The sequence below is a fragment of the Ischnura elegans genome, chromosome X (genome assembly GCF_921293095.1).
Source record: "Ischnura elegans chromosome X, ioIscEleg1.1, whole genome shotgun sequence".
Taxonomy (NCBI): domain Eukaryota; kingdom Metazoa; phylum Arthropoda; class Insecta; order Odonata; family Coenagrionidae; genus Ischnura; species Ischnura elegans.
In genome coordinates this window covers 8,971,471-8,995,151 of record NC_060259.1, presented here as the reverse complement: position 1 = coordinate 8,995,151, position 23,681 = coordinate 8,971,471, and the positions used below count along the sequence as shown (strand labels likewise).

Here is a 23,681-nt window from a genome sequence, read left to right as displayed (position 1 = left end):
GGCACGAATCGGTAGAAACGAAGCTGCCCCACAGTGAACTGATTTTGCGATTCACAATGAAGGTCAGAAAGAGAAGGGGGGGTGAGAATGCAACAGCATGCCAATTACAGGACTGCTATCAGCTTTTGTGCTTTAGCAGAAGACAATTTTGGGGCTTGGACAACAGGACTTACAAAACCCTGCCTGGTGGGGGGGAAGGTTGTAACTGTGGAGGGTCAGTGAGAGAACTCTTTCAAGTTGCTGCCAACCCCAGTGCCTCAGTAAATTCCATGATTCATATTTACCAGGAGTCCAGTTTGTGACAATGAATTCGCACAAAGTGAGGAAATGCACGGTGAGGACCAAAAGCATAATATGTGGCAGTTTGTATCTCGGTGTCGGAAAATGGTAGGCCAGGGAACGGAGAAAGAGCTTCTGCTGGAAGAGCGACCATAAGTGAGGAGGATGTGGAGGGGAGGGAGACGGCCTCAGTCATGGTGGTCCTAATCACACAATTCAATAGCAATTAACGACGATGAAGAAAATCAATATTTGCTGCAGATCGTTTCCCAATTTTGGAAAATGATAAGTGAGTGATGGAAGAAAGAGTGAGTTCAACGGAACCCTAGCTTTGTTGAATAATTTTCTCAGTAGGTTAACAAATTTGTGATGATTTTCCAAAATATAGTTAAGATTGATTGCCACACGTGCTGACATGATTTGGTCTACGAAACGAGTTCAAAATCTGAATTTGAGAGAGAGAGAGGGAGTCACTGAAGCATGTGAGCATGGCGGGCGACCGCAGGTGAGGAGGAGGGGAAGGGGAGGGGACGGCCTCAGCCATCTGTTGCTAAGTGCCACTCTTGGCGCCAAGCTGCGCGGGCCGTAAATCCTAAATGGTGAAAGATACGCAAAAACTGACGAAATTTTTGTGCTAAGGGTCATAACTTACCCTGATTACCCTTATTTTGATAGTTTTTGCGAAATCGTATGACAAACTAAGGTTTGGTATTTAGGCGCCTCTTGCTAACTGATAATTTAAAAGTTTTCGAAATTTTTTTTTCGCCTATCCTTGTATACCTGAGGGTCATCGAAATCCGGTTGACAATTTTGAAATTAAAAAAAAAAATGTTTATTTGTGACAGCCTAGTGCCAGCTGTTTGAGACGTGGCGTGTGTCGCTAGAGAACTCTCAATGGCATGCAGATTTTCTACCAGGAGCTTCGTTGTTTGCTCTACTTCTGGTACACAATACCAATAATTAATCGATAAATAATCGATATATAATAAATAATCGATCGATAATACTGGTACTTGGGACTGAGGGTTCGGAAAATACGATCATGAAGTAGTGACAGCGGGGTGTTGAATTTGGGTTGCTCTTCTTCAGCTCAGTAATCAGGTCATCAAACATGTTCACCAGTTGAGAAGTGTGGTTTGTGATGGATGTGAGGTCATCTACAGAAAACTCAAAGGAGCAATCGAACAGCATGTACAGCCGTTGCAAGGAGGATTGTTCTAACACTGAAATGAGTGTATCCCAAATGTCTTTGGCATCAGTCTTCTTGCGAACCAGGATATAAGGCTCCTCATCAAGCGCATTACCAATAATGTGAGCCACTTGCGCATTGTCACATTGCCAGCGGCGGTAGGCATCCAATGGTTCCTTATCACCTGTTGGCACGGTCAGACACTCACGTGTACCATAGACGATGGAATAAGACACTGCTCTTTTCAAAACAGTTCAACCTGCCACTTCCATGTTTCCCATTGGTCTTCACTCGCTAGCTTGCGAACACTTGAGGTAGCTCTACTTTCATCACTAGTTTCCAACTTTGGTTCCGCCATGTTGGGTAATTATTCGTGGCATGGTCCAATGTCTTAAACTGTCCATTAGTCGAAAAATCACAGAATTCCAATTCCACGCAGTGTTGAAGCTTGACTGCGCCCATAACCTGTTGTGGTTACTATTATTAAAAGACTTGTACCCAAAAGTAACTAATGAAGAACAAGAACTTTTAATGGAACTGGAATAAAAAGATGCATGCACACACGGACATAAGCAACGACTGGTTATAACTGGAAACGAAAGGTTTCTAGCAGTAAGGATATATGCCACAGGTGGCAGCACCACAAAGTTTTACTCAGGCACAATAGATGATGCCATGTTCCCATGAATGTTGAGGGTTATTTTAACTTCAATACTCATCACTAACTTTGTCCTATGAAATTCTGAAAATATGGATGCAATAAACCACTCATGGACCATCATCCATCAAAAGATATGGTCGTGAAAAATTCCATATGACTCTGGAGATGTTCTGAAATCTCCTTTCATCTCAATAGCTGCTATTCAAATGGACAAAAAGCCGGCACGAATATGGTAAAATCGAAATGCACCATGGGAGCATGACACGACCTGGGTATGATGACCTGGATTGTGAATGATCGCTGCTAATGCCATATGTTGGACACATCATGAAGCTGCAGTTGCCGGTTGCGTAGCTCTTGGTCTGGTGGCATGGGATTTAAATGTGGCACTGCCTCTAGACTAAAAATAGAAATTGGTTCAAGGTAGTAGTTGGTTCATTGTAGCATAACTTGAATTGGGCACAACTTCTCTTCAACTTTCCCCTTCTCTCCTCATCTCTCATCCAACGAGGGAATGAGGGTAGTCATAGGAAATTGTAATTTGGTCAGCAAGGTTTTGATTTGATTCTCCAAATTACTGTTTAAATGCTTTAAGGTCATGGCCGTGGATAGCCACTCTCTGGACTGGCCTTTTTTCTGTCCTAAGGTCTAAAAATCTCATTAGTTGTGTTAAAAAGTCTTTTTAGTTTTACTACTGGTGAACAAAAACAGTGATACATGTTCCTATGTTTTTTGTATTTACAGATGACTGCTTGAACATGGCAAATATTGTTAGAAAATTAGCTGTGAGGCATGCATTTGGGATCAATGGGTTATTAAATGATTCATGATGGTTTAGCCTGCCCCAGGAGAGACCATTGTCTATAGAGATGTAAGTAATGAAATATGTATAATACTATAAAGTAAATGGTGTATTCTTAAGACTGAATGGTGTGGGCTACCCAATCAGCCAGCTTTTCATTTTAACCTTTTCCCTATGCAGGGCGTGATTTCACGGTCTGAATTTTCCGATGCTAAAGGATGAAGGCCGGGTTTTCACGACTTGAATTTTTCGAAGCAAAAGGCCAAAGGCCGTGTTTTCACGGTTTCGCGGTCAAGCATGCCAAGTGGGTCCCAACTGCCGTTAGGGTCCCTCGGCATGAGAGGTCCGACCCTTTCCTATTGTCCGCGTGGGGATTATCTCGGCCCATTCTGGCACTTAGTGACCCACTCAAGGAAGGTGCTCATGGTCACTTATTTGTTTATGAGGTGGAATAACTAAAAACTTAAATGTTGAATTTTATGAAAATCAATGCCAAGAATTACATTCTGGATGTTTTGCTGATCGGTTCCAAATTTTAAACGGAACTCTAGCGTTCATATTAAAGGAGTTGATCATCACCTAGAACAAATTTGGGAGACGCTAAGGTTAGATATTTAGTTACTATTTTTGTAAATTACTAGCAAATGTATAGGAGCGATATTGTAATGATTTACATCTAAAGATATAAGTTACTCTGTTTTCCACATTTTAAGTGTACATTTGAGGTGAAATTCGATATAATATCCGATTTAACTACTATGTAAAAAAGCCCTCGTAATGTAATAAAATATGATTCTCTCAGTTCTTTGTTGTGAGCCGAAATTACAGCGAATATTTTTAATAACCTATCATCAACCTTTGAATACAAACGTATTATAAATTAATTTCGCTATAAATACTAATTAATGCATCTCCTAAAAATTCGTAAATTTAATGTACAAAAAAGGAATGTTTTACGTAGACACATGTTGTGAGAAGCATTCCATACCATTGCAGGAAAGAGCACTGCTCTACCCAGGTAATTACTCTCATACCTTGGTTCTCTGGTCAGGTTACATTTAGGTGGTCTGCCCTGTACACCTCACAGGCTTACTTCGGGACACATTAGCACATTAATGTTTTCTTGGAAAAACTTATTACCCTCCAACTGGCACACCTAAAAGTATATTGGTGTAAGTATTCTCCTACTGAAATATGTACGTGGAAGATGATAACCTCACTCTTCTCAGAATAGCTCATTTTCTTTTCAAAATTTTCTTGGCGTGTTTTCAAATTTAGCCGTTAACTATCTGTACGCATTCCACTACCTATACCAGGGATGGTTTCTGTAGAACCCTGCTGTGCGATGCAGCCCATACCATGAATGAAAGAGAACTGCTCTACCCAGGTAATAACTTTCATATCTTGGTTCCCTGGTCAGGATCCATGAAGGTGGTCTGCCCTGTGCACTAGGGCGGATCGGAAAAATCGATGTTTTTCAAATCCATCTGGCCCAATGAAAAAAAGTTGTGGGATAAAGCCTGAAAATGATTAGGCCTCAAAAATAAGGCCTGAAAAATTTGAGACCTCTAAGTAAACCCCTGACCCTCGCTCAAATGCAATTTAGAGGGGGAAGGTCGAAATGCGAAAAATATAGCATTTTATGTTCATTCCCTATAGATTTTGCCGAGTTACTGTGCTTTAGGGTAAAAATTTCGTGCATTTTGACGTATCTGCCACCGTTTACCCACAAAATGCCTTATTTGAGTCCACGAAGAAAATATTCCAACGCCCACGCAGCGAGGCGGATACAAGAGCCGCAGGCCGATCCCTTCCCCTCCCTGCTCGCTTCTCCCCCTCCCACGCCTCCAATACAACAAAATTCATACCGCGTATTCTGCTAGGAGGTCGTTTGTCTTTGATAATATAAATCGGAAGATGGTAGAAGGTAATAAAGGAAGCGTAGTGAGACGACTTGTCCCTTATTAGGGGCTTCGTCGGCGTTGAACAAATTGATGTTACCAACTTTTAGAGGAGTGATGAAATATTTTTAGATCTGAGAACGCAGGAAAGGAGTCTACGGTATATGAAAAGATTGAAAAGTCCTCTCGAGTGGCTATAAAGGTGTGCGAACTTTGGATAAGCGCTCCAATTTCGGCATTGTCCGAAAGATGTGACTAAATGTATTTTTGGTGAAGGCTGCTCGCGTCCCCTCCCCGCACGCCTCTCTCACCCCCCAAATGCACCAAAATTCACACCCAGTGCATCTTTCTTCGTAAGTATAACTAATATTTAATGTTTCAGTATACGCTGTGGAGGAACAATCATGAAAGAATTACTCAATTATCTGCTTTCCAATCTGTATTTCTTACGTCATTGTCATTCCTCGTATTTCGCTGTTGTCAACAAAGTTTTGGTGAATTTATTTACGAATCTCTCGTCCGTATTGTAACCCCTTCCGTCCGTCTGGGCTTCGTGGGTGGGGGAGGATTCTTTGGAGGGTCGCCCAAGGTGAGCTGGTCGTGGATCGGGGATAAGGGAAGGTGGGGGAAACGGAAATGGAAAAGTGAGTTTGGGGTGGGTTAACTTGCTGAATGGAGGCTGACGCGTACGAAATAACGAAGGCTTACGTAAAAGTTTACAATTTCAACAACACTTTTAATAAACACTTTGACTAGAAAATGAACAACAAAATACATAAATGAATTATTCTCTGCATAAAAAAAGAATTAAACTATTGCTACTGGCCAGTTAAATACCATGTGACAACAATAAATGAATAACAATAGAAAAGAAACTCTGTTTAACAATTGTTGGCGTAAAAGACAGCAAAATGGTTGAATAATAACAAACGACAATTCCAAATTGTCACTCTCTGTCCTAATAACTACAATTAACCATTCACACACACGGGGAAAAGGGAGGGCATAAAAAATATAAAAAAAAATGCACGGGAATATATCACAGTTCTTCTTAACTTGAATAGTGGGGGGATTTGGGGCTCTTCTGGTTCTTCTGAATTTTGGGGGGGGTTATAGGTGGCTAGAGTACTTATCGCTCTCTCTGAGTTGTGGATGGATAAGGCTTCCTCGGCGGGTTCCGATCAATCGTTACTGCGCCTCCTCTCGCTGTGGGATGAGTGACTGGGCGCCGTGGAGTGACGTTTTCTATTGTGCGTGCCGGAAATTTCCCTCTCGTCTCCTCTTTCCTAGCTACTGCCGTAATTAAATTTCCCGTCGACTTCCACGCCTCGCTGCTTCTCTCTCTCTCGTCCACAGGACTGCATCAGCAGAGAACCAGAGCCTCCGGCCGCGTTTCCAAGCCAAATAGAGTTTTGGTCGTCGTCCGTACTCCGCTTTTATAGCCCCGTGGGTCACTTTCTGGGGGTGGGGTGAGCAGGGGGAAAAACCCAGGATAGCAGGTTCTCGGCTATTCTTCAGTAGGGGAGGGGGGTGTTTTCGCCAAAGTTTGTGGAGGGCGGGGTTGGCGGGTTACATCACCTTCAGCTTGCCATGTGCAGGTGTTCTTGTTTCACAGTGGGGTGGGGGTAAACTTGCTGCGAATCACGTACAAATCGGAAATTTCCGTTCTTCCTTGGCGGAAGAATCGTGGGAGGGGGGAGGGGAATGGAAAAATACAGCACCGGGTCATTCACGCTTCACTTCCCTTTTACACGCACCCATGCACACAAAATTACATAAGCCTTCCATACCTCGTAAACGCCGATTTAATCACCCATGAACCGCGCCAAACAGCGCCGGTTACAGTATGCATAATAAAAAGAAATATTTAAGAGGACGCAGTACACCCCTATATTACATGCTTCTACACGTTCCGTTCTTATACCGTTGATTTTGCTTGTACAGTAGGGCGGATCGCAAAAACCGATTTTTTTCAAATCCATCTGGCCCAATGAAAAAAAGTTGTGAGACCGATCAAAAATAAGGCCTGAAAAATTTGAGACCTCTACGTGAACCCCTGACCCTCGCTCAAATGCAATTTAGGGGAGGAAGGTCAAAATTCGAAAAATATAAAATTTTATGGTCATTCCCTATAGATTTTGCCGAGTTACTGCCCTTATAGGGCAAATATTTCGTGCATTTTGACGTATCTGCCACCGTTTAGCCACAAAATGCCTAATTTGAGTCCGCGCCCGCGAAGAAAATGTTACAACGCCCGCGCAGCGTCGCGGATACAAGAGCTGCTAGCCGATCCCGTCCCCTCCCCACTCGGTTCTCCCCCTCCCATGCCTCAAATGCAGCAAAATTCATCCCGCGTGTGCTGCTAGGAGGGCGTTTACCTTTGATAATATAAATCGGAAGATGGTAGAAGGTAAAAAACGGTGCGTAGTGAGACGACTTGTCCCTTATTTGGCGCCTCGTCGGCGTTAATCAAATCGATGTTACCAACTTTTAGAGAAGTGATGAAATACAGTAGAACTTGGTTAGTACGTTTCTGAAGGGACCACGAAAAATGAACGTACTAACCAGGAAAACGTACTAACGAGGAAAGTAAATAATAGCAGTCGGGGTTATTGCAATCAGTGAAAAAGTCGTCATAATTACAATTACTATCGGTAGTTCTCATACGATCGCCTTCCTGAACTCTTTTCACATTTAAAATCAAGAAAATGAGCGCTACCATGAAAAACAATACCATGTGAATAAAAATCGCAATTTTTCATGGACATCCCGGAGACGATTTCATGATTACGGCGTCTATCTCTCGTGATTTATCCTATATATATTTACAGAACGAGGATGAGTGAAGCTCAGACAAGCGAAGACAAGTCATTTTTCTTTCTCACAGCGTACTCGGAGAATATAACAACAACCCGGAGTAAGTCAACTGGTTTTTTAAACATCATAAAAATTGGGCAAAATTATATATTGACTTTCAAATTACGGCAACAGCCGTAGACATTCGCTTCTGGAATGATACCATTTCGATTGTAAAATCGATCGATATATCGACTGATGACACGCAAGATTATTAGATTACGACATAATTACAAGAAAATTTTATATTAAACAGTTGAAATTTACTTTCAAAATTTGTCTAATGTCGTCTGCTTTCGTTCCGAGATCAATTATTTTTAAGCTAAGCTTCGCGTGGAGATCCTGAGGATCGTCTGCTCCCGCAACAGTAGTCAAGTAAATACGCACGACTTCGAGTTTATGGAACAGTACTGCTTTAGATAATGTGGAAATTGTCTGACTCATTTCTTCATCATGATAACTCATGCAATAGCAACAATTGCCCACTCACGAACTTTGTGCGCAGCAGTGGGCACTCCCAAGCGCTCCAAAGGCAACAGAAGGTGAGGAGCTCGGGGTGGGGAAAATTGGGGCTTCTTATTGGTTTTAGTTTTTCATAGTCAGACATTCCCGAAAAATGGCCGCATTTTATTTTTCATCACGTCACAAGTATTCAGAAATGCATTTGGATAAATTAGGGTAGAAGAAAGAGATGTGGAATGAATGGAAGAATGTTAATGACTAAGGATAATAAATTAAATCATGAATTCAGACGTTTGCGACCCTTAAGAAGACACTAGAGAACGAATTGCGGGTTGCGTCACGGCAAGCAATTGAGCGTACTAACCAGGAAAGCGCAATTTTTTCAAACGTACTAACCAGGAAAGCGCAATTTTTTCAAACGTACTAACCAAATTCTTTTACCTATATTTTGTTCGGATGGTACCGGGACCGAGGGAAATCGCCGTACTAAGGAGGAAAACGTACTAAGGAGGAACGTACTAACCAAGTTCCACTGTATTTTTAGATCTGCGAACGCAGGAAAGGAGCCTCCGGTGTATGAAGATGCCTCTCGAGTGGCTATGAAGGTGTGGGAACTTAGGATATACACTTCTATTCCGGTATTGTCCAACAGCTGTGTCTAAATGGATTTTGAGTGAAGGCCGCTCGCGTCCCCTCCCCGCTCGCCTCTTACACGCCCCAAATGCACCAAAATTCACACCAAGTGCGCCTTTCTTCGTTAGTCTTACTAATATTTGATGTTTCAGCATCGTCCGGTGAGGAACAATCACAAAAGAATTAGTCAATTATCTGCTTTCCATTCTGTATTTCTTATATCAGTGTCATTCCTAGTCTTTCGCTGCTGTCAACTAAGTTTTGGTGAATTATTTCACGAATATCTCATCCGCCTGTATAATAAAAAGAATATTTAACTTCAAATTTGAACGTTCACTGATAGATTTTTACTTACTACAGCGCTAATCTCAGATATAGCCGAAGGAACCGGAGTCTCTCTGCAATATATCATCAGCGTGTAGTCCTTTACGTCGATATTAAAATCCAGCAATTAAAAAAAATCTCGTATTTGTCGCAAAACGCATCCTTGCAGCAACGCAAATTGGATCCCTAGATTACCCTCCCAACGTTTATGTCGCAAATCCAAGTCAGCATAATGCAATTAGCAAATAGACCACTTTACGGGATGAAATACGGATTTAATGCTTTCCCGACGAATGATATGGGTAAACTCTTTTCGGGATTCAACAAAATTTATCCCTTAGGATGAGCCCCGAGTCGGAGATTGAAATGTTGGCCATTATGGAAAAATTAACCCGGTGGGAATCCCGAGATGAGTTTACCCACACTGCAAGGGATGTTGGAATTATGCTTATAGCAAAGGGATGATGCCTCCTTTTTTAATTTCGTGTATCTACTTTTCACTCCGAGAGGAATCGATAATCGCAGATTTTATAACTTTTGCTAATCCTCCGATGGGGGAGGCAAACCTCCAAAAGTGGGACCCTGTTTCTTCAATTAACACCACACATTCCCCTCTAAATTTGTATTGATAAGTCCTCTTGCCTTTTTTCATCAAACAAGAGTATAGTCTTTCGTTTCAATAAAATGGAGCCCTTTGATGAAACCTCTCTTTTCTTATCCACAGTAGGCAGGGCTGGGCAAAATACAGGCCGAGGAGTATTTGACATACAAAATACTACACAAAATGTAATTGAAATGCAAAATACCAAATACCTTGGACTTCGGTATTCGAAATACAAAATAGTATTTTAAATACTTTTTAAAATACAAAATACACTTGTAAGGAAACTAAGACATCTTTTAAAAAGTTCTAACACATAAATAAACATAAAAATTCTAACATACACACATACATTTGAGATTTTTCAATATAAAAATTATCAAATGTTGCTCTCTATGAATGAATTATTCCCCTTGAGGAATATAAGTTTTTCAAAAAGTTTGTCTGACAGAGCTCCCCTCACAGGGGAATGGAGAAACCCAGCAAGTGAAAATAGTCTTTCCACTGGTGAAGATGAGCACAGGCTTGTAATAAATCTGATGAACATTTTCTTAATATTCGGATAATTTTGTAAACTCGACAGCGATTTGTCAGTAGGTAGCATCTTTTTCTGTGTACGTAAGTGATTCTGGTACACTAGCTTTGATTTATCTTACGAAGTTATGACTTTTGCGTCGGCTAAAGTTGCGGGAACGATCATTGCTGTTGCTTGGTTCTTGCATATACCTCTATCACAGTTGGCAGACGCATTTTCCCCGAAGAAGTTCCAATTTGAGTTTATAGTCCTTAATGTTTATTTTATGAGGAAAGTAGAGATACAAATCGGCTAATTTCATTTTCTTCGAATGAATTGATGAAGAAAATTTTTGATACTATTTTCCCGTACAAGAATTGACGATGATGACTCAACGCTCTCCTACGATTCCCTTTTTTCCTCAGTTGTTGAGTTTCTTTAGGGTTCAATCCAGCAGCCATCATCTTTCTTTTCGTCAGCTTGTCTCTCAAAATACTCCTTCATTATGGACACGTATGCTCCTCCATGCACTTACACGCAAAAAAATTGCATGATTTAAAATGTTCCTTTAAAAGTGTTTGAGTTTTATACTTCTATAAAAACCTACTTTTGGCCTATTCTAATTTTCCGTAAGTTATAGTACTTCCTGTGGTACCGCTAAATCCATTTAGTCACATTCATAATGGAAGAGAAGCGCTTCACCATAGTTCGCAGACTTCAGACGCATAGTTCACAACTTTTTTTCATTGGGCCAGATGGATTTGAAAAAAATCGATTTTTGCGATCCGCCCTATTGTACAGGCATGCGGTTTTCGATATATTCAAGGAAAAGTATGTAGCGTGCAACAGTGCTTGAAATCATTCAGATGCGGACTGCCAAACAACGCCAAAAAAGGGGCGAAGTGATAAAAAATTGTGATCTGTGACAGAGTTGAGAGGAAATTTATAGCAGAAAATGTTTTGCACTTTAGAACTGCATTGACAAAAGCTGTCTAGTTCCGAAAATCTCAGGATATACCCTTGCCTAAAAAAGCTCAACTACTCGAGAGGGATATCCTGAATAGTGCGAGCCACATTTTTGGAGAGCATGAGAAATGCAAAGAAATCGGGTATTTTTGCGATGGTAAAAACAAAAGTGATCAAAAAAACTACAATTCAGAATTGAAAAGAAGTGGGGTGTATGAAAAATTGATGTGTATTGTAAAAAACATAAGTCGTCATAGTCGAAGCCTTATTTATGACGTGGATAATAATCCAGTAGAACACTACAACGCTGTTATAGCAAAATTCATTGGTGGAAAAAGAGTCAATTATGCCCTCTCCCGTTCATACAAGGGAAGATGTGACGGAGCAGTTGTGAGTTTTAACTCTGGCAACCCATTGCGCACACTTTATAAAAATGTATGCGACGTAAGTCCAGGGTACCACTGCAAAAAGTCACTTCAGAGGAAAAGTGAAAAGGCGCTTTCAACTTCAATCAGAAGGAAAGGTGTGCCAAGATCGAAGAGAAGTATATTCAGTCGTCTGGGAAAAAATCGTGACCCTGATTGCGGGCCCTTTTCTGAAAGACCGGACATGCTAAACCACCATTTGAAGATGAGTGTCGGCTTTTCCTCGAATCTCTCCAAAGGAGTGAAAAAGAAATAGAGGATATCGAAAGGCAAACAGTGGGGCAAGGAAAAAATATTCAGTGGGTCACAATGCGGCGGAAGATGCTCAGTGCTTCCAATTTTGGCTGCGTGTGTAAAATGCTTCCGCATACTGGCTGTGAAAAGTTTATAAAACCAGTTAAGTATGTACAGCAATTTTGACTCTCCTCACTTGGAATATGGAAGGATAAATGAGGAAAAAGCTCACACAGCCTTGGAGTTAAAGGAAGGTATTTGCATTCAACCATGCGGGCTGTACGTTTACAAAGAATTTCCTTTCCTTGGAGCTACTCCCGATGGAATTGTTGGTGATCGTGGGATAGTCGAAATAAAGTGTCCGTCATCGGCAGCAGAGATGACTGTAGAAGAGGCAGTCATCAAAGGAAAAGTAAACTTCTGGATGAAGAATGACAAAATGAAGATTAACCGGAAGCATAATTACTTCTTCCAAATTCAGGGCCAGCTTCACATAACCCAGCGAGATTTTAGTATCTTTGCCGTATGGACCAAATGTGATTTAAAAGTGGAGAGAATCGAAAGGGATGACGATTTTTGGAGAAAATTTATGGTGGAAAAATTGAAAAAATTCTACATTGAGTGTATGCTTCCCGAAATTGTTGATCCGAGATTCTCCCGACCAATGCCGATTCGGAATCCTCCTGGAATTTTGGCAGCTCAAGAAATGAGAAATTCAGCGGGGAAACGAAAGACGGGGAAGGACAGTTGCCTAATAAAAAAGCTAAAAATAAATAATTTAAAAACAGATATTACATACTCTTTTCTTTAACTCTGGTGCAGTATCCCAACAATTACCAGGAAACTACTAACCTGTCCCCATCGGATAGCACTCCATTCGGAAAAGCAACTAGAAACTGTAAATTACCTCGAACGAAAAGACCTGTGAGTGAAACAGGATTTCATCAGGACTTTTCAAAGTCCGTAAGGGCAGCATTTTCGTTGTCATTCGTGTGGCACATCCGATACAAACAGAAATTGAAGGTGTATCTTATATTCAAGCCAACATTATTTTGTAATCCTCATTGGTATATTATTGATTTTGCTGCAATATTTACCTTGTCGCCAAGGTTTTTCCAATCACTACAGCTGATGCAACTCCACTACAAAAGCTTTTCGGATTCATAACGTCTGAATAATTAAGTACTATTAAAATACAAATTCAACAGGAAAATAGAATATTATTTTTAAGCTACAAAAATGATATTTTTCGTTCCCAAGTCTCTTTTCCGCGGTTTTATTTTGGTATCTAGTATGTCAGATGCACAGCATGTGTGCGATCTGGCCCGAGGGACCAAAAAATGTGCGGGTGGGGATGAGGACCCCCGGTTACGATAAGGCGGGGACACCTTCCAGCGAATGTGGATTTATTTCCTCCGTGACTTCCGAGGAAGCGCATTGCAAAATTCTGCGTCCATACGCTCTCAGCTTTCCATGAATACGGATAAAAAAACTCAAAGTGACACCCATGCTGAAAGTAAAAGGGCTCTAATGGGAAAGGGTAACTGATCCTCGAGTATCGCTACTGTCAGGGTGCACACACACCCAAGAGTGCGAGTGAATTCCCGTTGGCGACGGCCACGGGAGAAGCGAGAGAGGAGGAGCGAGAGCTTGCAGAAGCCTCGCCCGCCTCATTCCTTCAAAGAGGAACACACTGAAGATAATAAACCCTAGTCAAAAACGCCGACGCAAGGATGGATTGTCTGAGACGACTCTACCGGCCGACAAAAGAACTATCTCCAAACTCAGACGGCCTCGTGGGAGGAGAAAAATTTATGTCCCACGTCCTCTTAACTTCAAATTTGAACATTCATCAACAGATTTTTGAAAATCCACAGCACTAAGGTCAGATATAGCCGGAGGTACTGTGGTCTCTCTCCAATATGTCATCAGCGGGTAGTCCTTAAAGTCGATATTAAAACCCAGCAGTTAAAAAAATCTCGGATCGGACGCCAAACCCATCCTTGCAACAATGCAAATTCGGTCCCTAGATTGCCCTCCCAATATTTAAGTCGCAAATCTAAGTCAACTTTGTGCAATTAGCAAATAGACCTCTGTAAGGGATGAAATATGATTTCATGCTTTCCCGTCGAATGATGTGGGTAAACTCTTCTCGGGATTCAACAAAATTTATCCCTGATGATGATGAAACTTATTACCCTCCAACTGGCACACCCAAGAGTATATTGGTGCAAGTATCCTCCTACTGAAATATGTATGTGGCAGATGATAACCTCACTCTTCTCGGAATAGCTCATTTTCTTTTCAAAATTTTCTTGGCGTGTATTCAAATTTAACCGGAAATGTTCTGTACGCATTCCCTTTCCTACTCCTGCAAGGATTGTCTTTCAAATGATGTTTCGGTGGAATTACATTTTGCAAATAGTATCCGCGAATACTCGAATACCTCGAATACTATAAAGTACAGTGAAACCTCGACATAACGACACCCCACGGTGCACTAATAAACACTCGCTATAGCGAATTGTCGCTTTACCGGAGGTGGAGCAAATAATAGCCAATATACCTGTTGCGAACAGATATACAGGAACAGGAGTGGTGCGGCGACAGATAAACATCTATCCGATAAACGTAAGCATAAATCCAGACGAAAGGCGATGTTTTTTTGCATCACTAAATTTCCTTACTCAAATAACGACTAACTATTCAAACAATTTATAAGCGCCGCACCGAATAAAAATCATGCAAAGCATTGTTTCGTCATCATTATATTTATCGAATGACAGTTTACCACATAAATTTGAGACTGAGCACTCCATTAACTTCATTTCTAACAGATCGCTAGCAATTACAGAGGTTAAGAAGTCTTCATGAAAGTCTTCCGGCGGTGAAACCCTCACTATGGCGAGAGCCAACACCGAAAGGGTCTCATAAAAACGAATTTTTTTAACACGCTTATTATAGGGTCAATTGACGGTGCATCGGCTATCTCTCGTAATAGCGGGGGTGTCGCTATAGCCCATACTCGCTTTAACGAGGTTCCACTGTATTCGACATTCAAGATCTCGAATAATTATGCTAAAGATACAATCTCGAATACTTTGAATTTTGCGCCATACACTGTCGCACGCATGCCGTTGGTAGTTGACTCGGAAAAATATAGAGAACTCTAGTCGTTCAGTGCATGCAGCGCCATTTTAGGCAAGTTGACGAACTACATCAAATTCGCGGATTAGAGCGGTGAAAAGAGTTCGACGAGGGGAACCAAAAATGATTGGGTGAAAAAATCCGAAAATCCCCGCTTTCCCCCACCAGGAGAACCTCGGTGCGGTGGGATAGTAACCACGTAGCACAATTCACAAAATCTGCTACCCCCATCAGCGCTCGGCCCCTCCTGCGACGCTTTCCTCCTCTCCGAAATCTAACAAAAGGTCCCAGCTCACGCAGGGTTTGTATTACGAAGACCATAAATCAAAAGCTTCATACGAAAATATCAAGTTACAGGAGAGTAATAGAATCGTGTTTCACCCTTCCCTATTTCTCCCCCACTAAATTTTTTCTGCCTACCTGCTTCGAAGTTCCCTATTTCTGGAGGTCAAATGCTGCATGAGTCATCTATTAGCCCAAAAGGTGTCTAACTATGTCTTTCAGCAATTGATATTACACCTTTATTGGATTGGAATATTAGTAATGTGCGCCTAATTTAAAAAAGAATAAGACCAAACACGAGGTATTCATGACTTTATTTAACCCTTTCACTCCCAAGCATTTTTCAATATGCATACCCAAAATTCCCAAGGGTTTTTTTATGAAATTATTAGTACTTTTCGTAAAAATTCTCATGGATTTATTTTAGGTTTTATAGACATGGAAAAAATCACACATATGTAAAAATAAATGACGTTTTCAAAAATGTTAATTATTATCATTATGTATAATGTTTAGTTTTGGAATAATAAATTTATAAAATTAATACTTTAAAATGTTTTTACGAAAAACTTAACTTTATGGCTTATTCATTCATAGTATTTTTTTCGTTTTGCTATTATTGAAAATTGAGTTACATTAAAAATTTAGTTTTTCATAGATCTATCTAATTTTTTATGCATAAACAAAAAAATTGTTGTCATAAAAATTTCATTGTTTAAATCTGTCACAATCACTTTTGAGCAGTGCCTAAGCCAGTCTTCTGTTAAAAAAACAATGAAATATATATATATATTTTTATATCTAGGCCTAAATAATACAAATTATTGCTATTTTAAATTAAAGCTAAAGGAATTGTTTAAATGTTAACATTGCATTTATTTAAACAAATGAATGACTTACATATGCAATGTTATTTCTATAAAAACGAAGGCAAACAAATTATGATGAAAATTGTTTCACGGAGGATTTTTCATTATTTGTTCAAGTTGTTAATGAAATAAGTACATAGGTACACTTTTGATTAGTTTTCACGTTTAAAATATCACGTAGGAATAAATTTTGCCTTTTGTTCACTATCACTCTTTTAGCACTTATGCTTATGCAAACACTCCCCATGCAAACCCCTATTGCATGTGACGCACACTGTTCTGGATCTTCTTCTTTGTTCCTTTGTGCTGCAGACACAGCATCTGTATTCTTTTCTCCCACCCAGTGACCTTATTCCAGGTGAAATACGGCCCCTCACTTCGCACTATTCCCTGAAATTCAACCACCCAGCTCCTAAGTCTTCAATTATACTAATTGTGTACATAAGTCTTGTCAGAGGTTTTCCAGGTTCTTTGAAATTTTCCTTATATATTATGTAGCTATTCAAAACCATCCTACCAATAATGTTGAACGCTACTTTCTTCCAATATTTTAATGTTTTCCTTTCATCTAAATATACATAGAGCATCATGTCTGAAGAGTCTACACCTCCCATATATTCCAAAATTACTTCCGGTTTGACAGTTTTTTTCTCGCGGCCTTGTCTCCATTTTTTCACTTCACTATTCCTTGCCGTCACCTTACTTGAAAGAAGGATCACAGGTCCTTTTTGAGAAATTTTTTCCCTAAATGCACTGGCTAGAATACAGCCGGAACGGCAAAACATTTTTTCCCCAACGGTGAACTTCTTTTTGAAAAACTCGGGCAGAAATTTTCGGTTTTTTCTAACAGTTCCTGTAATATATGTTCCCATTTGGTAAAGTTTGTTCACTAAGGGAACTGACATAAAAAAATTGTCCACAAAAACATGGTAGCCTTTGTATAAATAATTGTTCATCTGAAGGAGTTTCAGTACCACTGTATATCCCAGCCCATGTTCCTTCACCTCCATCCTTTCTTCATCATTTGATCTACCTTTGTAGGTAAAGAAACCTAAGCAATAGTTTGATACAGCATCACACAGCATCCAAAATTTGATTCCCCAGCGGTGATGGTGCTTATTTGGCAGGTACTGCAACAAACTTGTACGGTTTTTTGTCCCTACCAGACTTTCATCTACACTCAGAGTTTCGTGAGGGGTATAATGGTATCTAAATACATTATTTGCATGGTCAACAAGGGGTTGGTACCTGATGCAAGGGTCATATCTGGGATCGTTACGGGCCGTACATTTTTTAGGGTCAACTAAATGAAAGAATCGCAAAATTTGCTGGAAGCGATTCCGCGGAAACATTTTTCCGAACCAAGGGGTACTCTGAGAAGGCAAAGTCGACCAATATGAAGCTATGGTGGGCTTCCGTATAATTCCCACGTTCAAAATACAGGCTAGGAATCCTTTCATTTCCGCAATTGTAACTGTTTCCCACTTCAGTGGTGGTGATGATCTTCCTGAATGAGAGGTAATGTTTTGTTTTGCATATCTATTTGTTTCAGTGACGGTTCAAAAAAGGTCCGTAAAAAAAAAGTCTAAAATATATAATTGGTGGCGAGTTAGGTGGTGGGGCTTTCTTGGGTCCACTTCTTGGAACTTGAACTAAGTGGGAATTTGTTCTTCAGGAGCTTGTACTTCCCTCCATTCTCCGTTGTCACTGTCTTCGTCAGTGTCCAGCTCATCCGAAGACTGAAACGAATGCTGATCTCCATCATTATTATTCCCCGACTCACTGTCACTTTCGTTGTAGTCTGATTCACTTTCATTGGATGAACTGTCTAAAATTTCCAAAATATCCTTTTCCGTTACGCGTGATGGTCCAGCCATTATTGGTGATATTTTTTTTGGAAAAATATCACTCACACCACTAAAAAAAGGCACAAGACTTTTATACGTAGATTTCGCTGCAATGATGAACTTATCACAAATTCAAGTGACTCAATGCACAGAAAACACAACGCGAAGAAAAGTATCCGACCTCTGATACGTGCGAGTTGATGCAAACTAAGCCGTCGGGACTCCGCATGCAAACCATTACATTTGTAACTGATGACGCATTCTCAGAAGTTGCCCACAAAGTAGGTGTCTGCAAAGCAGTGACGCAATGAATCACTTATGTAGATAAGGAAGATTAGGATAAAAAACTGTGAAGCCATCACTTTCACGGCAACTATTCGGCGACGTTATCGGCCACTTGCTGAGGTTCGCTGAAAACATTTTATTCGCGCGCCACGCATGATAATCTTACCCTTAGTGTACTCCTCCTGTAAACAAGAAGTATTGTTTCCTTGTGAATAAAATGTAATAATGTAAGTCAGATAAGACGATTCCTTTGAAATGTATGTCGATACCGAAAAAGGATTTGATTGTAATAAGGAGGCGTCGAAATATAATTGCAGCGGGCGGGAGATTAGAGGTTAGATAAAATGTTACGTCATGGAAAGAACGGAGTCATACGCACCAATGTATTACATGAATAAAGGTGAACGTGATGTAGTGAAGTGAATAACAATAAATCATGCGTAAAAGCGTGCCTAAGCTTGTTGAGAACATCATAAGGTCATTATTCAGCCGTGGCGGTAATTTACGAGAGGAAAAAAAGGAGTTCAATAAGCTGTCAGTTTACATAAAAAATTACAGAAAAAGAACATTTCAATTAAATATTTATTAAAATTTATCCTCAATATAACTTATAAACGATAATTAGCAACAATTACGTACAAATTTTCTAATTTCGCTTAGTTATAAAGTGGCGTAAGAATTTCGACAAAATGAGTCAGATTTTACAAAGAGTTAAAGAAATAGTGTCCATTAAAATATTAAAAGTATAAATTAAATTATATAAAAAATACCTAAGGATAGCAAAATATGTATACATTCATTATAAAAATAAATTAAATAATAACACATCATAGTTTATGTGAAATATTGCTCTAAGCAAGCGGCCGATTAATCGGCCGCTTGGGCGTATCGGGTAGGAAGGCCACGGCCGATATATCGGCCGCTTGGGAGTGAAAGGGTTAAGCATTTTATGGAAGAAAATAAATGTCAAAATACGAGGGAGACTTAAAATTCTGGCGAAACTCGATATCCTCGTAGCTGAGCTGCTCGGAAGTTGATGCGGTATTTTTTTCCGAAAACATATATCAAGTTACAATTTATGAGTTATGTTATAAATCTCTATTGTCACAATCACAGACAAAGGGATATTTTCTCAGGATATTTGGTTTCTCGCTGCTAGCAACTCGAATTCATCTCATGAGAACTTCCAAAGATGGACTGAAAATAATTGAAGAAGTATAAATTCCAGTGGGGAAGCACGTGTATTTTGCAAAACGCCTAGGATTTTCTGTTAGCACTTGACAGTAGGAGTGGGGGTAAAGCGAGCTACCTGTTGAAAATAAGAAGTTGGATGAAGCCGAGTGTCAGATGGACGTGCTGCTTAAGTAGCCTTTGGTAGATAAGAATGTATACATCAGACAGAAATCCGTTGTAGCAGTGTAAATGCCAAGAGAGCATTTAATCATTTTTTTCTGAGGTGGTGTGTCCCCTCAGGATATTTGAAAGAGTTATTACTTGAATCAACTGTATGCCCAAATTGTTTCCATAAAATTAAAATATTCCATTAATCGGCTAAATTCCTGTTTGAATCCTTAAAAGGAAATCACAATAGGGTGGTTTCCTATTATTTTTTTATTGCCTAAATCGAAAGATTATTACTCCTGGAGTACGAATTTCACACTTTTACATTTTTAAATGACGATATCTATTTTTCGCGATTAAATGAAAAGTGAAGTAAGCGGGCGAAAACGTGACGGCTAAGTAGGAATGATGGGAAAAAGTCTGTGTGACATATTTCTCGTTCCCCCTGCGGCCTTGTGAGGTGACCTTAGGGCGAGGCTTGAGCGCTGATACGACGCAGGCTGCTAGCAGGTTGCTGAGGACCCTGCTAGCTGGTAGCGCTTGGCTTAAATAAGGATTATTATTCCCCTATCAAACGAAGGTAACTTTCCGAACTTGGGTATTTTTAATGTGTTATTATTAAGAGATGTTTCCCTGAGCTCTGTGCCACATGCATGCATGGGTAATTTCAGATGATGTTTAAAAACTCCTGACTACTTGTGTAGTATCTAGGCCTCTGTGACGTCACATGGAGTGGCATCGCATGGGCGCCAATCTGGACTTTTTCAAATCCGGTTAAAATTGACCATTGCCATTCGTCTAAACTGAGATTTCTAAAACCAAATAATTTGTATATTATGAATACACTAATGGTGGGTAAGGAATTGCAATCATTGCATTTTGTTTTCTTTGATGAAGGAAACTACCCTATTACCCACCAAAATCCTGGGTTTCCTGCTACAAAGGCAACCTAGTCAAACATTCCCGCATTCATAGTTTTTTTTTCATCCACCCCCTTGAAAAATGATAGATCAAGGTTCCACTGGATACCTTTTTATTTATACATTCATAAAGGAAAATAGAAGAAGAAACGTACGTTAAATATGTTTTGCACAATTCTAAGTATGTGGCCGATCGAGGCGAACGAACAAAAATTGTACTAATAAAAACATAGACACACGTAAAAAAGGGACACTCACAAAAAACGTTCAGACGTTTCAGCGGGTTGACCCGCTATCCTCAGTGCTGAAGGTCTAGTGTTCGAGGTATTCGAATATTGGAGCAATGATTTAATATTCGAATTCGATATTCGAGTTTGAGAAATCTGCTATTTGACCCATCTCTAGTTAAAAGACCACTTGGGTGCCAAACTTTACTTTTTTGCCTCCCCTCTAATCAAGCTGTCTCAGGAATATAAATGTATGATTTATGCACTCAGTTAAATTATGAAATAAGTCATCTTATTTCTTCTCTAGTAAATGTTCATTTAGAAGCAAGGGTGCCATTGGAGGTTGGAGATAATGTTATTTCTTTTGTTGCTGCTGCAAACCTTAGCAATACATATTTACATTTAATCTTTTCATTGGGGTTACCAAAACCAAAAGGTTATCTTACCAATCAGTGAGGTTTTTCCTTATTAGAGGCATGATTTATTTTAAATAAATGATTGTAAAGTGTGGATGCTAGCATTAAATGCCCACTTTAATTTTATGACCAATGCTAATTTGGCCCATGTCAATTAAGAGGCTCTTTATTGTGCATAAATGTCACTCACTTTAATTTGTATGTGGGCAATTTTTTCTTAATTTTGTACATGTATTTGTTTTCTGATTTAATTCCTGAAACTCACAATGAAGTTTGCTATTATTCCAATTTAAAGTTTAGCCTTTCTTTCATTGCCCTTGAGACGTTTGTGCAGAAAATATTTTTCACTGTTACATCTTGTTAGCCTTTTGATGAGGTGTGCCCTGGGCTATTGGTGGATGGAGCAAGCATTTCAAATGTAATTTTACTTGTTAAAATTTTTGATTTTTTTCTCTATATTGTTTTCATTTAGTTTTTTAATGTTTTTTTGTAGGATTGAGGCTGGTGCACGTTTGTTGGAATGTGAATAGTTAACCCTTTCATGGACAAGACTGCTACATATAGCCTTCAAGTTGTGGTCTCCCGGGGATGTAACATCTCACATGATCTATTTTTAGGAGACAAGGATTAGCTGATGAAAATCGGTGTGTTTCTGATAAAGGTATCTTCAAATTATGGCCACAGTGTGGTAGTATGTGGTTCATGTAGCCTCGGGTTGCCTTGTTATGGCCTGACTGTGGGTGCCATCCGGCAAGCCATAATTGGGCTTGCCAAACACATATGCAACTATGGCCACACTTTGAATTGTTTCAGGAAAGCCACAGGTGATAAGTTTGGTTGTTATTGATACAGGTTTGTTGATGAGTTATCAAAATGAGAGCTGGTTGATTTTATTGATGTAAATAAAGTGTGGAAAGACAGGAGAACATGTATTTTTGTAAGGAGAAAAAGCTCCCACATTATCTATTGATTTAATTAATTTTGGCGTGCTTACATGAGTTTACTGTTGAGTACTGTGATGTTGAATTGTGGGGAAGATTAGATAGGCAACCTTAAATGTTTTAATGACTAAATATGTGATTTTACCTGTTACAGATTGGTCCATAGGCGTAGTTAAAATATCTGGAGGTGGACGTTTAACATGTACCTGTTTCAAATCCAAGGCGATATTGTAATACTAGCCCATCTGAAATGTGTTTTTGTTATTTTAGTAACCAATCTAGAAGATCATTAATGGTTATATTATGTTATTTATGGTCTGCTTTTCTTTGCATTTACCTTTCTGATACATATGTACTCTATATCGCAAATTGCAAACTACTTGGGGGAAGGTGGTGCCAACTAGAGTGCATTCTATCCTATATATTATTTAAATTTATTGTAAATAAAAATTTTAATGTTTTCTTAAAATTTATGGTTCACATTTAATTCTCCAAAACTCTTTATTTTTTGCATCGAATGGTGGCCTTAACAGGCATAGCTAGCATTGAAGGAGATATTATATTAATAGTACAAAGGAATTATTATATTAGTATTTATGATTTGGGGTGGAGCATTGTGGCTAGCCAAAATGTGGCCATAGTGTGGCTATCCACACTTTGGCAACAGTATGGCCGGGGCTCAAAACAATTTTGTGCCATAGTGGCAACCCACTCTGGCCATAATGGCTTTCCACAGTACGGCCACATTGTGGCCATAATTGTTGTGTTGACTGAGTTTATATGTAGTTACTGGGTGAAAATGGTTTTATGTGAGAAAAATGTCTAACCATTTTGGAATCTTGGAATCACCTAAGATTTGACTAAAAAGTCACTATCAAGGTACATGGACTGCAGTGTAATAATAATAAAGTCTTTATTCATCCTGAGCACATTTACATGTGATGGATGTCGTCATTTTTACATTGTAAAATCAGAAAATTAAATGGTCAGTGCTGATTTTCGGGTTTCTCAGCCACGTTGGGAGCAGGATGGCTCCCGAAACTGTTGTCATCCAAAATCAACCAACGAGGCTGAGGAACCCGAAAATCAGCACTGACCATGAGCAACGCCACGGAAACCTACGCCAGAATTTCAGAAAATTAAAGTTGAAACATAAGTTGTTTACATTCTGATAGTAACATTTAAGTAGCATTAAAAATAATATTTATAAAAATGGATGAAGTCAAAAATACAAGGTGGAAAAATCATGTTCAAAGTATTCCTTAATATCATACAATGGTCGGTCCAGTAGCCACTTTTCCATCACCCCATGAAACTTGTTAAAGGTTGTATGGTGAGCAGATTTGGGCAGCATATTAAAAAATTTAATGTCAAGAGTTGCCCTTTGGGTTTTGGCCAGTCTGCCAGTATAACACAAAACACTTATGCATGTAATCTACTGCCTCATTGGTGCATACACTATATGCTGGAATTTGTAATGAAACTTATGCAGGCAAGGCATGAGTATATTCTGTATTGTTGGATATATGGAATTTCTTTTTTCAATAGGGTAGTTTCCT

At 39.5% G+C, this 23,681-nt stretch overlaps 1 protein-coding gene across 4 annotated transcripts in view; it reads left to right on the top strand.

Annotated features, from left to right (window-relative positions):
- Positions 1–23,057, top strand: part of LOC124170920 (ERI1 exoribonuclease 3-like) — an 83,510-nt gene extending 60,453 nt beyond the window's left edge. The window contains exons 5-7 of one of the 4 annotated variants that reach the window (XR_006867610.1): positions 2,874–3,000; positions 21,675–21,825; positions 22,277–23,025. Coding sequence is in view for 2 of the 4 variants with exons in the window: in XM_046549974.1 (XP_046405930.1) it covers positions 2,874–2,959 (86 nt within the window). In the remaining 2 variants the exon portion in view is untranslated. Of the gene's footprint in view, positions 1–2,873; positions 3,001–21,674 lie in introns of all 4 variants that reach the window. The other 3 variants (XR_006867609.1, XM_046549974.1, XM_046549975.1) reach the window with 3 other exon arrangements.
- Positions 23,058–23,681: the final 624 nt, after the last annotated feature.